The 17,281-nt window shown below is 45.5% G+C and overlaps 1 protein-coding gene across 2 annotated transcripts; it reads right to left on the reverse strand.

Annotated features, from left to right (window-relative positions):
• Nucleotides 1-561: 561 nt before the first annotated feature.
• Nucleotides 562-9,297, reverse strand: LOC119251996 (popy Class I histocompatibility antigen, A-1 alpha chain-like). Of its 2 annotated transcripts, XR_008553073.1 has the most exons (9): nt 9,147-9,297; nt 8,582-8,851; nt 8,108-8,383; nt 7,264-7,539; nt 7,032-7,151; nt 6,589-6,621; nt 6,403-6,448; nt 3,708-3,781; nt 562-1,367 (listed from the first exon to the last, which is right to left on the reverse strand). XR_008553073.1 is itself a non-coding variant. In XM_054698487.1 (7 exons), the coding sequence occupies exons 1-6, from the start codon at nt 9,208-9,210 to the stop codon at nt 6,405-6,407; spliced, it is 1,050 nt and encodes a 349-aa protein (XP_054554462.1). In that variant the 5' UTR covers nt 9,211-9,245; the 3' UTR covers nt 4,587-6,242; nt 6,403-6,404. The 2 variants fall into 2 exon arrangements, 1 of the variants encoding a protein (XP_054554462.1); XM_054698487.1 differs by lacking the exons at nt 562-1,367; nt 3,708-3,781; nt 6,589-6,621 and adding an exon at nt 4,587-6,242 and having other exon boundaries at nt 9,147-9,245.
• Nucleotides 9,298-17,281: the final 7,984 nt, after the last annotated feature.

The following is a 17,281-nucleotide window of genomic DNA, read 5'->3' on the forward strand; positions in this document are numbered from 1 at the left end:
TTCCTTTCTGAGTTTGAGAGCACTGGCTCTTGACTTCACCCCAGCTAGCTGTCATTGTTGTGATGTTGTGTAGTTGACGTCCCACATGGGGTACTAGAACTTCCATGAGGGATCCAAATGAGGATGAGGGGGCACGCTATAATACTAAGCTTCTCATCCCTGCTGTGAAACGCTTGTCGTCAGGACCACGAGTATTCACATTGAACATGTCTTGCCGAATCCCCAATTCCCGAAGTACCTGTACCAACTTGGCCTATGTCTGCCATCTGCTCACAGTCTCCGGCACGTCTCTCGCATCAGCTCATACTGTCCGTATGGCAGTCATTATCCATTCCAGGAGGATGTGTTCTCCCTGGCCATACTGCCAGCTGTTCTGCAACCTCTGTCGCAAGGATGGATGTAAAGTCACAGAGGCCAGTCTCTCCATCTCTTGTACTGTGCAAATAATCCCACCCACCTCCACATCCCGCAAGTGTAGCAGCCAGGCTGCCAAGGGTTCCCCTGGTTTCTAGTGGAACTGTTTGCCCAAGTCCACCAGTTACACCTGGGTGTTTGGTCGATACACAGTAAATTCTGTCACTTGTGGTGGTCCAGTAGCCTCATACCCGGTGCCATTGGCCCCTGTCGCTTCATTTTCTGAGTCACCACTGGGTGGGCCTGGAGACTGGGACCAGCCTCCTCCTCCTCTCCAGAGGAGTCCGGCATCCCCGGAGTCACAGGTTGGTTTGCCATCACCGGTTGATATTCGGGCAAAGGGCCAGCCTCCCTCTCTTCCTCTCCTGAGACAGGGTCTGGCATCTCCGGAATGGTGGGTTGGTTTCTCCGAACATCTTCCTCCAGAATCCTCAAATGTTGTTGTAGTATCCGCATCTCTTCCCGCATCTCATCATGTACTTACTGGATTCTGCATTGCTCTTTCTGCGTTCACTCTCACAGAGCTGTGAGAAACACCCATCCCACGGCTCCTGCCACCCCGCGGGCACTGTTTCTACCCAGGGTCTCTTCTATTTCGTATAGAGCCTGTTATACCTGCAGCAGGGATCCATCCACCTCTGGCCATTCCTGGGAAGTGCCCACTGGAAGAGGAGGCTGGCCCTCGAGTACCATCTGCTCGTGGTGGCCACCCCGCAATCCTTCCCCAGGTTTCAAAGATTCCATACCTGTCAGTGTTGAGCCGTCCTTCTTTGAACCGTCCTGCAGTCTACGCCAAATGTAGCGCATCCATCCCATGCTGGGTAGGTCCATTACTGGTTCCAGCAGCCGTGTAGGTGTCTTCATGCTCTCCGCTATTCATCTTGCACACTCTCGCACTCTGCCATGCTCCCCTGCACACCTCCGTCCTCCGCATCACGCCACGCCTGGAACTCCTCGTTAAAGAAAATGTGACAAAAGAAAAATACCGGATGGTCCCACTCATAGCAGGAATCTAGAAAACTTAAATAAGGGACCAGGAAAATGAATAACTATAAGAAAGTGAAAATCAAAATCAACAAAAAACTATGAAACAGAGACACTTTTTGGGGGGTGGGGGGCGGGAGGGGAGGGATTGGGGTCAGAATGGGGGGGTTGCAATTGTATGGGGAATATAAAAATAAAATTTATTATTAAAAAAAAAAAAAAAAAAAAAAAAAAATGTGACTGGGCCTCCCCGGTGGCGCAGCGGTTGAGTGCTGGGTTGCGAAGCTGCCCACAGCCTCTGAGGCAACGGTTCGATCCCCGGCTGCTCTCCGGCCACTGAAGGAGGGTCCCGTATGGCGCGCAGACCTCTCCTGCCACCCGCTGCTCCCCTTTGGTCCTTCTGCCTCCTCTGCTCCCCGCTCTGGCTCTGGTGAATTCTCTCACCCTCCCGCACTTCTGGCTGTACCCAGTGCTTGTATAAATAAATAAACAAATCTTTAAAAAAAAAAAGAAAGAAAGAAAATGTGACTCATTAATTTTTAAAAGTTTTATATTGAGATTAACTAAAATAGAGCTTTTTGATGTATAGTTTTATGATTACTAATGCTGGTATGGATTTATGGGAGACCACACAATAAAATTACAGAGCAACCAAAACAATTCCTTTCTGTTAAATCTTTTGTCACACACTCCTTCCCTGCAAAGTTTAAGAGCTGAGCAATTTTCAGTTGCTACCATATTGTCTGGAAGAAGGTCATACACATGCAATCACTCAATAGACAACCTTTTGAGACAGACTTTTTTCCCTCTGCATGTTGCCTTTAAGCTACGTCTGGGTTGTTGAGTGCATCAGTAGGTTTTTATATATTTACTATCATGTAGTATTTGGATGGTTCCTATGCATTTTTCATCCATTTCCACATTGAAGGATATCATGTTGTTTCTAAATGTGCACAGTCCTATCACTTCCTATTATTTCCCTGCTCACCCCTCAACGAAGCCACCAACCTCTCTGTCCTGGGACCTGCACTGGTTTCCTCCATTTCTCTTCCCACCTCTCACCGTTTGATGCTGCACAGCAGCCAGACTGAGGTTACCAGAGGGAAGTCCCACAGGTGTGTATCTGTTCAGAAGTTCTTGTCACCCAACATCTTACTCAGAGGTTCAAACCCTCCCAATATCCTCAGGCCTGAAGGACCTGGGTGCACACAGATCCCATCTCCATTGGCCTCTGCTCAGCCCTTGGCCTCCTTGCTCATGTCAGCCATTCAGACACATTCCTGCTCAGGCATCTACATGGCGATTGTCCTGTCTGGACTGAACTTCCCTGCATATCACATCCTTGTGAACGTGTCCATCAAACTTCTTCTCAAAGGTCACTTTAGTGAGACCCACACTGACCACACTGGGAAGAAAACCATCCTGTCGCCTTCCCACATCCCTTACCTTACCAGATACGCGTGGTTTACTGTCTGGTCTGTAGTCACACAGTCCCCAGTCTCCCCTCCCCACTAGGACACACTCTCGACAGGCCACAATTTGTGCATGTTTTTCGTTCATTGAGGTTTCCTAGCTGCACAAGCAGTCAGTCACACATCTGGTGCAACAGTTATCTGTGTCATCAGTGTAGAGCACCTCCCTGTTCTAGAGACAGAGTCTTTACTAATGTGGCACATTACACAGGTGTATTTCTTTCAAAAGGGGTTCCTAGGGTTTTTTTTTTTTAAGATTTATTTATACAAGTACTGGGGTACAGGCCAGAGGCACCGGAGGGTGAGAGAATTCACCAGAGACAGACCAGGGAGCAGAACAGGCAGACAAGCCAAGCACACTGTTGAGGGGAGCAGCGGGTGAGGCAGGAGAGGTCTGCCGCACCATGTGGGTTGCTCTCTGGCAGTCCAGGAATCGAACCCGCACTGCAGAGGCTGCAGACAGCTTCATAGGGTGGCGCTGAAATCACTGCGCCACTGGGGAGGCCCCCTAGGGTTGTTTTTTTTTTAAGATTTGTTTATTTTTGCTTAGAAGACCTGGGGTGTAGGTCAGAAGTGCATGAGTGGGGTTGGTGAGAAGATTCACCAGACACAGAGTGGGCAGCAGAAGAGGCAGATTTACTGAAATACACTGCCAAGGGGAGCAGCAGGTGAAACAGGAGAGGTCAGCTGCACCATCTGTGGGTTAGCTCCCTGGCTGGGGATTGAACTTAGGGTGTAGAGGTAATAGCGCTGAGACTTAACTCCTTGGCCACCAGGGAGGCACAGGTACTGAGGCTTATGGGTCCTATTTTTCAGCCAACTATGAAGGTAACTTACTTCATGAACTGATGGACCTCAATTAGCACCAGCACTGGGGTTACTACATTTAAGGGCAGGGTTACAGGGAGAAGCTGTAGAGAAAAATAGAAATCTATCAGGAACTTATCTAAACCCATCAGGAAGTTATCAAACCCTCCTCTCTAGTAATACCAGGACTTTGTTGGAAAAGATGGAAAGAATCCAGAAAAAAGTCCTAAATGAGCCAAAAGTCAGATGAGTCTGGAAATTCATCTCACCAGACTCCTGTGTGCAGGGGACACCCTGGGCCTTGTGGGGACAATGACAGATGCTCCTGTTGCTGACAGAGACAGACACCAAGAGGACATGAGGCTTGGTCTCTAAACATCAAGGAGAACAGGCATAAAGAAAAAAAACAAAAACAAAAACAAAAAACCCAAAACCCCAAAGAAACAAAATAGGAATCCATAGAAAGGCTAAACCCTGAGCTGAGCCTGGGCTGACCCGGCCACACAAGCACTCCCTGCCCACACATGACAGCACATGGCCAGGTGGGGTCTGACCCTGTGAGCACAGGCCCTGCTGGGACAGGTGCTCCTGAAAGACGAGTCAAAGGAGCAGAGAGATGACCCCTGAGGAGTGACCACATCAAAGCCCACGATGCAATGAGCACTGACTGGACACAGGCCCTGTCCCCCTTGGCTCCTCACAGCCTCTTCCGCCCCCACCTGCACAGACTCAGCACAGCAAACACGTGATTTTGGAAGGTTTCCCTGCCGGGGACCAGCCTCCAGCAAAATGTCATTGTCAGGGGTTCCTGAAAGGATGAGACGGCCTCAGCCACCTGTAAGGGGCTTAAACTTAAGGGCTGAGGGGAAGGGGATGAGGTAGTGAGGAGACACTGACACTTGGTGAGGTGCAAGTATCTTCTGCTGAGAGGCTCAGCAGTTTCTTTATTTATACATTTTTTGCAAGCAGTGAGATGACATTATCATGTGCATAGAAACAAAGCAGAAACAATCAGTGCATCTCTTTTTCCATAGGCTTTTGGCCATTATGTGCTCTCAGTAAGAAGGCAACCTTCAAGGTTAATGAAAAACTAAGCCTTACACTAAAACTCATTGTTTCAGCTAAACAATAACCTAAGACAGTAGATATTTGCCAGTACATCCCTATCAGCTAAAGCCTAAGCAAGAAAAGACTCCTCTTATTCTCATGGTCTTCAGCTGGGGACCGGCTGCTACTCTGCTATCAGAACTTTTTCTACCTAGAAACTCCTTAACTCAAATAGCTTTATTTAAAAATTTCCCAAGAAACTTCAAAAGAAGGCAAGAGAAGGTCCTACTATAATTATTGTGCTGGATTGCTTGTCAGGCATGTTCAATAAATTGTCTCCCATTGTCAAGTGGGCCAAATTGTTTAATAACTAATTTCTAAACAGATAATTTTCCATGCCGCTTATTTGCAGTATACTGATGCATATAATTTATTGCCTAATGTACTTTTTGGGAAATTTTTCAATTTTTATGACCAAGAACAAAAAATAAAGGGATGTTAAATCTTCAGCCCCACGGTGTGAGGCCCTTTACCTTCAGCCCCATGGTGTGAGGCCCTTTAGCTTCACTGCTTGCCAGTGTCTTACCTGGCTGGGGCAACAAGGCCTTCTGCAGCATCTCCCCCTTTTTTGTTTTTGGCCATCATCTGCATAATTCGCATCTCAACAGTATCTGATTGATAGCACGGAAAAGCAATTTAGTAAACAATGGGAAGAGAATCAAAATAATCATGGTGACAAGCAAAACAACACCCAAGGTAATAAATGATGGGATCCACGCCACCTTAGTGGTATAACATTGCAAAGAAGCCAGGAAGGAAGCAGCAACTTCCGCAGGGGTTGAGGAGGGGACATGAGCTAAACTAATTGCCTTAATATCTTTCTGCAGAGCAGTAAGGTCCAGGGAAACATTTGTGTTATCCCAAACACCCAGTAAATGATTTTTGACATTATTTCAAGAAACAGAAGAAGAGTTATAAACATGTGGAGTGACACAAATCCATTTGTAATCAGAATGACATTTGGTAGTCAAGTGAGTTTTGATGTGTTGAATTTGATTACCAATATGTAAAAGTGATTCCTCGAGAACATTTAAATGTGCCTCAAACTTGTTATCAATACGGTCTTGAATAATTATTTCCTCTCAAATTTTAGGAATCATTTTTGTTAGCCCACCAACCCATCAGGCAAGCTTACAATAAGTAATTTCAGAACTCAATTATTATTTCCAGAGGGAAGTAGTTACTATTCTTGAGGAAAACACAAAGACAACAGCAGACACAAACCAAGCTGCCTCTGCTGAAGCAGGAAAGTCATCAAGGAGAGACACAAGTCAGTGTGGGGAGGGGCCTGGAAGGCAGGGCTAGGGCATTCTCCCCACCTCCTCACATTATCTACTAAGAACAGAGATGCATTCAGATGACTTTTGCAGCAAAGGAAACCAGATGATTGCGAAATTACAAAGTAGGGCTGAGAAGAAATCCTGCATCACTCAGTCCTGACAAGGCAGCTGGCTCACACTGTAGGAAAAGGATCATAAAAAAATGCAAAGAAACACTTAAGTGTCGACATTCTGCGTAGTCCACCGCATCCTTAGAATGTGCCCCTCACAGCTTCCCCATAACTTCATCCCATCCTCTCTGCCCTAGCCCCTCCCACCACAGGCCCCCAGGACCTCACCTTTAGCAGCTGAGAGACACATCAGGGTTCTGGGCACTGTCGCTGCCTGGGGAAGAACAAAACAGAACCTGGTCAGAGCCACAGAGATATGAGACCACAGGAGGGACTGATGAGGGTGACTCCCTCATGGGCTCCATCGACACTGTCCACAGGGATTCAGGGACCAAACCCCTGATCCACACTTACCTGCTGCCTAAGTGTAGCTTCCTCCTTGTCCTCCTGTGGAAAGAAGCCTCATGTGAGACCAGGGAGGAGTCAGGAATGAAGTCCTAAAGGAATCCCCATGTCTGGAACATAGGGAAGTTTCCAGAACTGTGACCGGACACTTAGGGCAGGACCAGGAAATATGAAGAAAAGAGATGAGAGGGGACTGGGCCAACTGCCTCCTGGGTCTGCCCTCAGCAGGGACCTTCCCCTCTGCCATTTGCTGGAATCAGGGCCCCAGCATCAGCATTATCAAGGTGAACAATGTGATTCATTTTCAAAAATGCTTTACAAAAGAGGGTTAGCAATCAGCTCCAGACTGGCCAACACAAGCGTGTGGGTGGTACTTCCCATTACAGGTATGGCAAGTTCTACCTGTGGCCTGAAAGCCCCCAGTGGACAAGATCCCCCACTCCCTTCCCTACCTGAGCGCTTCTTCCTCCACATCACAGCTGCAGCCACTGCAGCTCCAGTGAGGACAGCTCCAAGGAGAACCAGGCCAGCAATGATGCCCGCGGTGGGGATGGAGGACTGAGGAGGGGGCACTGGAAGGGAAGGGGAGACCCTGAGCCTCAGGCCCCCATCGGATGCTCCTAAAATCTCCAGAGAGGGTCCTGATGCCCCTGAGCAGACACTGTGCCCATGTTTCCTCCTTACCCCAAGTCAGGACTCTGGGCTCCAGCAGCGCCTCATGCTGCACATGGCACGTGTATCTCTGCTCCTCTCCAGAAGGCACCTCCACAGCTGCCCACTTCTGGAAGGTTCTGTCCCCCCCAGGCCTGGTCTCCACGAGCTCTGTGCCCTGGGTCAGGTCCTCCCCATCTCGCTGCCAGGTCAGGGTGATGTTCGCAGGGTAGAAGCCCAGGGCCCAGCACCTCAGGGTGACCTCCTGGTCAGAGATGGGGTGGTGGGTCACATGTATCTTTGGGGCATCTGAGGAGAGGGTGAGAACTTTCACACTCTGGATTTTCTCTCATGGACCCTGAAAAAGCCTCAAGGGACCATCTTCAGAATGGACAGGGCAATGGGTGTGGAAAGGAAGCACAAAATCTAGAAACCAGCCTGGTCTGGGGAGTCTGGGATAATCTCTTATTCCTTGGAAAGTTCTAGAATTAGGGCGACAACTCTAGATAGGAGGACACAGTTCTCTAAGGAGGAGAGCACAGGCTTTTGCTCCTGACCTTGGCACTCAGAAAAGCAGGAGTCAGATCAGAAAAATGTCCTTAGACCAATAACAAGACCCTGAGAGAAACACTGATGGTTCCCAAGAGGGCTGTGGGTCAAAAGGATCCCGTGAAGGGTGGTTTCAGGGCTGGTCTCCCCTCAGGCTCAGCAGAGACTGGATTCCTTAACTGTTCTGAGGAAAAGTGGGGTCCTCTGGGGAGTCAGGAAACCGGGGGGCTCCTCCTTCCTGACCAGGGTGGGGGCTGCTGTGAGTCTGACTCCACCCTCCCCGCGGTGCCGGCCTGAGGGGGGTGGGAGACCTCTCGGCCCCTCTTACCTGAGCGCTGCAGCGTCTCCTTCCCGAGCTCCAGGTACCTGCGCAGAAACTCCCTGCACCTGCCCTCCAGGTAGTTCCTGACGCGCTCCGCCTCTCCGGCCGCCTCCCACTTGCGCCGGGAGATCTGAGCGGCCGTGTCCGCCGCGGTCCAGGAGCGCAGGTCCCCGTTCAGGGCCAGGTAATCGGCGCCGTCGTAGGCGAACTGATCATACCCGCGGAGGAGGCGCCCGTCGGGCCCCACGTCGCAGCCAGACATCTCCTGGAGGGTGTGAGAGCCTGTCCCCGCCCCGTCACCCCGCGTCACCCCGCCCGCGCCCGACCCCCCGGAAACCTCGCCGGTGAACGTCCCGGGGCTCGTCCCGGGTCGAGGGTCCGGCGGGTCCCCCTCCCTCGGGGGACGCTCGGGCCCGGGGTCTGGGGTCCCGCCCGCCCGCGGGGGTGGGGTCGTGAGCGCCCCGGGCCCGCCCCGCTCACCGGCCGCGCTCTGGTTGTAGTAGCCGCGCAGGGCGCGCAGGTTCACTCGGAACGTCTGCGCGGTGGCCTTCGCTGTCCGCGTCTCCCCCTCCCAGTACCCCGGGCCCTCCTGCTCCATCCAGGGCGCCCGCGGCTGCATCCTCTGACCCGGGGAGTCGCTGTCAAACCGCCCGAACTGCGTGTCGTCCACGTAGCCCACGGAGATGAAGCGGGGCTCCCCGAGGCCGGGCCGGGACATCACGGTGGAGAAATACCTCAGGGAGTGGGAGCCTGGGGGCGGGAGGGGAGACCCGGGCTGAGTCCCAGGGAGATGGAGCGGGGAGGAGGGCGAGGGGGCTCTTGAGATTGAAATGGGGGCCAGAAAAGATGGCTGGCGACTCAGAGGGACTAGAGGGAGGCAGCAGGCTGGGAAGGACAGAAAGGGGTCAGGGCAGGGTGGGGTCAAGGGGGACAACCGGGTCAGCGATGTGGGAGACATGCCTTTCCAGGGGCCCTGCCCCGCCACACCGTGGTTCCTCTGGTTCCCCCTCCTCAGTGGCCTTTTCCCTCCAGGGCCCACACTCACCTGCCCAGGTCTCCGTCAGGGCCAGGGCCCCTGAGAGCAGCAGCAGGAGGGTTGGGGGCCTCATGACCTGAGCACTTGAGGTCTGGGTAGAATCTGAGTCCAGACTGGTGGCAACAGTGATGCTGATTGGATTCTCTGGAAACCCTCCAGGCAATGGGGAATGAGAACTGGGGTGAGTGACCAGTATCCAGGAAGGAGGACCAGACACAGGCTGTGAGAGAGGAAGAAGTGAAACTTGGGGAGACGTGGAATGCCCAACAGTCAACTTCTGCCCCCTGCACAGCCCACAGCGCAGAGACCCTGAGAACCTCACGGGACACCTGCGAGTTTGCCGCCCCCTCCTCTCCTGCTCCAAGGCCTTTGTCACACTGTTGGCTCCCTGAGTCCAGGCCAGGGACTGGGGCAGCAATCTCTGCACAGTTTTCAAATTAGCGAGGACCCGCCTATAATTTTTGGAGGTTATAACTCTCAGTATTTATTACATGAGGAATAAAAACAACTTAAAGATATTTTTATTTAATTTAGAATAATATTAATAACCCAATGTATGTTCAAAGTGTCTTAAAGAAATATAGATATTTAATGAAAATAATCAGGGTCATGGGTGGATCTTTTAAGGCTTGTATTTTTGCAATTATTTTTCTTCTCTGTCTCACTAGGAGAATGTTGGATTGTCATAGTTTCTCCTGCATTTACTCTTTGTTTTGGTTGGCCAATGAAAAATATACAGTGTTTCTGAAATATGTGAAAATAGTATTTTAAGTACCTTTCAGATAATTGTGAGTATTCAACTTTGTTCCACGTCTACAATAAATTGAAACTATACAAGAGTGGTGGGTTTTCAAATGTTATTTGCAAAGTGAGTGGCAGAATGATATCATTGAATATTTTCTGTCCTGTTACATTAACTTCATAAGCCTCTCTTGATTTTTTTTTAACTTTTTATATTTATTTATTTATGCAAGCACTGGACACAGAAGCACAGGAGGGTGAGAGAATTCACCAGAGCCAGAGGGGAGAGCAGAGCAGGCAGACTGACGAAGTACACTGCTGAGGGAAGCAGTGGGCAGCGGGAGAGGTCTGCGCACCATGTGGTACCCTCACCCAGCGGCCAGGGATCGAACTGGCGCTGCAGAGGCTGCGGGCAGCTTCGCAACCCAGCACTCAACCGCTGCGCCACCAGGGAGGCCTGCCTCTCTTGATTATTAATCTTGAACGAATATATCAGATTATAGGATCTTTATGTTAATTATTCTAGAATCAAATATGGAAAATCATACATGTTTTTAATTCCAAAGAACCTCAAGGAAAAGCAAGTGGCCACTGGAAGTTGTCAAGTTTATAGCGATAGGACACATTTTCCATTATCTGGTTTTCACTTGGAGCTTATACTTTAATTGGGTAGTTAATTACTATCATGTATCAACTGTCAGTTGATTTTCTTTTTTTAAAAAATATTTATTTATTTATGCATTCAAGAACTGGGGTACAGGCCAGAGGTGCATGGGGTGAGAGGATTCACCAGAGACAGAGTGGGGAGCAGAACAGGCAGATTGACTGAAATACACTGCTGAGGGGAGCAGCAGGCAAGACAGGAGAGATCTGCTGTGCCATGTGGGTAGCTCCCTGGCCAGGGATCTAACCATGCTGCAGAGGCTGCAGATAGCTTCACAGTGTTGTGTTTAGCTCCTTCTGCCACCAGGGAGGCCCTCAGTTGATATTTTTAAAGGGGCAGCTCACATTCATTTTCTAGAAAATATGTACAGATTGCTAAATCTAAATGACGATAGTTTTTGTCATTCATCTCTTCAAGTAAAGATGGTAGTATCCTCCACCTCCTCCCACCCCCAAAAAATGGTCTAATTCACTTCATACAAATTGGTTTCCTTGGGACATAGCACTTTGGATTGTGGCAGAAGTGACTTACATGTGCTCTGTGTCATCAGAAATTGGGTTTACGGTGTCTCTAGATTCTTTCTCTCAGGCTTGAGGAGATGTTCACTGCTTCCCTGAGCCTCCCTGGCCAGTGCCCCACAGCTCTTCACAATGGATAGGGTGGTCTCTGTCCACATCCTGCTCTCTCCCTCCTGCTCCCCCCTGTGCAGCCCTTCTCCTCTGGGCTCAGGTGCTGGCCCTGCCTGCGGAAGGTTGACAATGAGGGGTCATCTCAAACTTGTGGCCTCATTTAAATACATTTCTGTTTCTCATTGTTAACAACAGCTGACAGTGTTTTTTATTCCCTCCTGGTCTGAAAATACTTTGTTTGCAACATTTTGTATTTTTTTAGTGAACACAGATTATATCCTAAGGACTGTACTATATATGTGTGTACACATGCACACATACACACACACACACATCATAGGCAGAATAAAGCAGGTCTCCCTAAATTGAGAAAGGAATGGCGGTGTGGCTGTCAGGCTCAGGGCCCAGCTGAAGGGCTGGTCTCCATGTCTGCTCTGGGTGGGGACCTCACAGCCCTTCCTCCTCAGGACACTGCTCTCTGTGGGGCCCACACAGGGCCTCATCCTTCTCTTCTGGGTGTGGCCATTGATTACTGTATTGTAAATTCCAATGCTTTTAAGAAGAGGGTTTTGTATCTCATATGTATCTCACTTTTTTAGCTGTTTTCAGCGGGAAGTTGTGTCCATCCATTCAGCCCACCTTGGTCAGGTGGAAATTCTAAGGCAAAATCATGCAGGAAGATGGCAGGTCTGAGAGTAGAGGGTCAGAGCCTGAGAACAGTGACTGAGGGGGATCTGCCAAGTGTTTCATAGTGTCAGGGATTGTGGTGTAATTAATTTTTGATAAATGATTTTGATAATAACTAATATTTGTTATTCACCCACACACAGAGGATTCATAAATACTCAAGAACATAAACAAATACATAAGTTATGTCATCCTCAGTCAACCAAGTCTTCTCTACTGTGTACCCACTGCAGTCAGCAACTCCTCATTTTTCTTCCCAAAATGCCTATGCATGCATTAATGTGAGTGTTGGGCCTGTGAAAGAGCTTGGGCCACAGGCCAGGAGTAAATATTTGCAAAATATGACTCTAATATAATACAATTTTTAGAATACACATGGAACCCTTAGAATTCAACAAGGAACACAAAACTGTTTAAAATTGAGCAAAACTCTGAACAGTTTGCAAGGAAGCTACATTGATGGCAACTAGGCATATGAACAAAAACTCAACATCATATGCTGAAAGATATATATAAATGCAAGTGCATATTAAAGCAACAGGGACACGCAATACACACCTATTTTATGGCCTAAATCCAAATCCTAGTACAGCAGCGCCACTTTATCCATGTGGGATGTATTCCACGACCCCCAGTGGATACCAGAACCACCAATAGTATGGAGCCCTCTATACACAAAGATTTCCCTGCACATACATACAAATGATAAGTTTACTTTATAAATTAGGCACAGTGTGATTAGAAATAATTTTTAAAAAGTAAATCAAAATCACAACAATATACTGTAATAAAAGTGATGTGACTGTGAACTCTCTCTAAATATCTTATGAAAAAAATTTGTACCTAGGTTAATTTCAGGAAGCTGAATTCTTGGAAAGTGAAACCTTAGATAACTGGGAACACTGTGCACAAGGTGCTGACCAGGATGGGGAGCAACAGGGACCCTTAGTCACTGCCAGAGGAAATACAAAAATCATACAGTCACTAAGGAAGAGATTTGGCAATTTCAAATTCTTATTAAGTGAAACACAGATTAACCGTAAAACCTGCTGATCATTCTCCCAGGTATTTACCCAACTCACTTGAAAACTTTTGTTTATACAAAACCTGAACACAAATGTTTATAGCAGAGCACCCCTGTAGGGTAAGGTAAAAAAATTATCAGAATTTTGAGTGTGGAACCACCTAGACTGCCTGTAACTGGGAAAGGGCTGCCTCCACAGCCAGAGATGAGCTGAAAAGCCCCCACAAGCCAGGCCTAGTCTGGCTGCCAGTTGGAGCCCAGAGGGAGATCCAGTGATTTGGAGCTTAGTGGGTAATCCAGCCATGGCCAGGGCAATCTGTGGGACCACAAGACCAACCTCTGGAATTAAACAAATACAAAAGAGGAGATTTTCTGTGACAGCAACTACTAACATATTCATAGTCCCACTGCCCTACTGGACTTCTGGCATAACAGTTTTTGACTCGATTGGACCACCAGTTTCTGACATTCCAGAAAAAGCACACCAAAAAGATGCCAGCCAGTACCAGCGACACAGTGTCACAATGCATAGGACAAATTAGAAAACAAGAGTAGGGAGAAGAAAAACTACAAGCAATCAAGCAACTCCTCAAGGAAAAGACACACCACAAAAAGAAAATCACCCATCAGATTCCAACAACAGTGACTTGGAAGAACTTCTGAGCCTTCCAGATAGAGAATTTAAAATTGCCATGATTAAAAAACTGAAAGAAGTCATAAAGGAAAATAATGATAAGGGAAAAATAATCAATGATCAGAAGAATGAAACTTAGTCCCTAAAGAGGGAAGTGAAAGAAATGCTGGAGATCAAAGGATTAAGGGAGTTGCCAAAAAAACTCTGGGAAAAGCAGTGAAAGCAGAATAGAGGAAATGGAAGAACGAATAAGTACTCTTGAAGACACAGAAATAAAAAGAACCAAAACAGAAAAGGACAGAGAAGTACAAAGGAAAAAGAATGAAGAAAGACTTCGGGAGCCATCGGATTCCATGAGGAAAGGAAATATAAGAGTTATAGGAATCCCAGAAGGAGAGGAGAGAGAAGTAGGAACAGAGAAAATATTCAAGGAAATAATTGAAGAGAACTTCCCTAACATGAAGAAGGAGCTGAAAATAGACATACAAGAAGCAAGAAGAACACCAAACTTCCATGATGAAAGAGAAAATACAGCAAGACACATAATAGTAAAGCTCCCAAGAATCTAAGACAAGGACAAAATAATGATGCTGACAAGAGGGAAGAAACAGATAACATACAAAGGAAAACCAATCAGACTGACATCAGACTTCTCTGAAGAAACACTATGGGCAAGGAAAGAGTGGAGGGACATAGTCAACAGACTCCAAGACAACAAATGCCAATCAAGAATACTCCATCCTACAAAGCTTTCATTCCTCTATGAAGAAAGAATAAGGACCTTCCCAGACAAACAGAAACTCCGGAATTTCATTACAACTAAACCCCCACTCCAAAAAATACTAAAAGGACTCCTAAAGCGAGAACCAACAGAGGGATGAATAAGAATGAAATAAGACCAAAAAAATTAATTAAAAATAAATAAATAAATAATACCAGAGAAAAGACAACAAAATGGCAAATACAGCTGCTAACATACCAATATTAATTCTAAATGTAAACGGACTAAATTCTTCCATAAAAAAGACACAGAGTCAAGAGTGGATTAAGGAAAAAAACCCAACTTTTTGTTGCCTCCAGAAAACACATTTAAAAATAGACTGAAAGTAAAAGGATGGAAAACAATCCTACAAGCAAATGGACCAAAAAATAAGGCAGGAACAGCTATACTTATATCAGATAAAACAGATTTCAAACTCATAAAGGTAAAAAGAGACCCAGACAGTCACCACATTATGATAAAAGGGACAATACTTCAGGAAGAAATAATACTTATTAACATATACTCACCAAATGAAGGAGCACCAAAATATATCAGAAAACTATTTTCATCTCTGAAAACAGACATCAGAGAAAATGCATATGTAGTAGGAGACTTCAACACATCACTATCAACAATGGATAGATCAATGAGACAAAAAATAAGTAAGGACACTAAAGCTCTAAATAAGGATCTAGACCTCATGGGATTAACAGACATCTATAGAACACTACACCCAAAATATATGAGCACAAATTTTTCTCAAGCGCACAGATATCGTTCTCCAGAATTGATCACATACTGGGGCACAAGCCAAACATCAACAGATACACCAAGACTGAAATTATACCAACCATCTTCTATGACCATGAAGACATCAAACTAGAAATAAACCATAAAAAGAAGGCAAGGAATCCTCCTTCCTCATGGAGATTGAAACCCAAACTACTGGAAGACCACTGGACTAATGAGATCAAAGAAGAAATTAAAAAATACTTTGAGTTGAATGACAAGGAGGACACCAATTTCCTAAACGTATGGGATGCAGCAAAAGCAGTAATAAGAGGAAAATATATAGCAATACAGGCTCACATCAAGAAACGAGAAAGAACTCAAAGAAACAACCTAATCTCACATCTCAAAGAACTAGAAAAAGAACAACAACAAAAACCCTAAAACCAGTAGAAGAAAAGAAATAAAAATCAAAACAGAAATAAATGAAATAGAAACAAACAAAAAAAAAATCCAAAAGATAAATGAAACCAAAAGTTGGATCTTCAAATAATAAATAAAATAGACAAACCACTTGCCAGCCTCGTAAAGGAAACATGGGAGAAAGCATAGATAAATAGGATCACAAATGAAAGAGGAGTTTCACAGCAGACACAGCAGAAATCAAAAGAATAATCAGAAATTACTATGAACAGTTATATGCAAACAAGCTCAACAATCTAGAAGAGATGGACTAATTCCTACAACTCTACAATCACCTAAAGCTAGATAAAGAAGAAATAGAACACCTAAATGACCAATTACAAGCAGTGAAATTGAAGTGGTAATCAAAACCCTTCCCCAAAACAAAAGCCCAGGACCAGGTGGATTTATAAATGAATTCAACCAAACAGTTAGAAAAGAATTAGTGCCTAGCCATCATAAACTCTTTCAAAAAATTGAGAAGGAAGGGATAATACCAAACACATTCTATGAAGCCAACATTACGCTAATACCAAAACTGAACAAGAACAACACAAAAAAAGAAAACTACAGGCCAATCTCTCTAATGAACATGGATGCAAAAATCCTCAATAAAATTTTAGCTACCAGAATCCAACACGAACAAGTAGGATTTATTCCAGGGACACAAGGATGGTTCAACATCCAAAAATCAATCAATTTAATCCAACACATTGACAAAAAGAAATATAAAAACCATATGATAATATCAATAGATGCTGAGAAAGTTTTTGACAAAGTACAACACCCACTTATGATAAAGGCCCTTGAAATTCTCGGGATTCAAAGAACATACCTCAACATCATAAAGGCCATACATGACAAGCCCATAGCCAATATCATTCTCAATGGTGATAAGATGAAAGCATTTTCATTAAGATCTGAAACAAGACAAGGATGTCCACTATCACCACTGCTTTTCAATATAATACTGGAAGTCCTAGCCAGAGCAATAAGACAAGAGAAAGACATACAAAGAATCCAAAAAGGGAAGGAAGAAGTCAAACTATCACTATTTGCAGATGATATGATAATATACATAGAGAACCCCAAAAACTCCACAGAAAAACTAATTAAACTAATCAGTTTAGTAAAGTAGCGGGATACAAAATCATCACACAAAAATCAGTAGTCTTCCTATACACAAACAATAAATGTGAAGAAGAAGAAATCAAGAAAACCATCCCTTTTATTATTGAAACAAAAAAAAATCAAATACTTGGGAATAACCCTAAAAAAAGAGGTAAATGTCCTATACAATGAAAACTATAAAACACTATTAAAAGAAATAGAACACACAAAGAAATGGAAAGACATCCCCTGCTCATGGATCAGAAGAATTAACGTTATCAAAATGGCCATCCTACCAAAAGCAATTTACAGATTCAATTCTACTCCAATAAAAACTTCAATGTCATTCTTCAAAGAAATAGAACAAATATTTATGAAATTCATATGGAGCCACCAAAAACCCTGAATAGCCAAAGCTCTCCTGAAAAAAAAAAAAAAGAAGTGACTGGAGGCATCATACTCCCAGACTTCAAACTATACTACAAAGCCATAATAATCAAAACTACATGGTTTTGGAACAAGAACAGACACATGGACCAACGGATCTGAATAGAAAATCCAGAAATAAACCCACAGATTTACGGTCAACTAATCTTTGACAAAGGAGCAAAGGATATGCAATGGAGCAAAGAAAGTTTGTTCAATAAACGGTGCTGGGAAAACTGGGTTGCTACTTGCAAAAGATGAAGCTTGACTACTAC

This window comes from Talpa occidentalis, unplaced genomic scaffold, assembly GCF_014898055.3.
Source record: "Talpa occidentalis isolate TD23 unplaced genomic scaffold, MPIMG_talOcc4v2.1 talOcc4.2, whole genome shotgun sequence".
Taxonomy (NCBI): domain Eukaryota; kingdom Metazoa; phylum Chordata; class Mammalia; order Eulipotyphla; family Talpidae; genus Talpa; species Talpa occidentalis.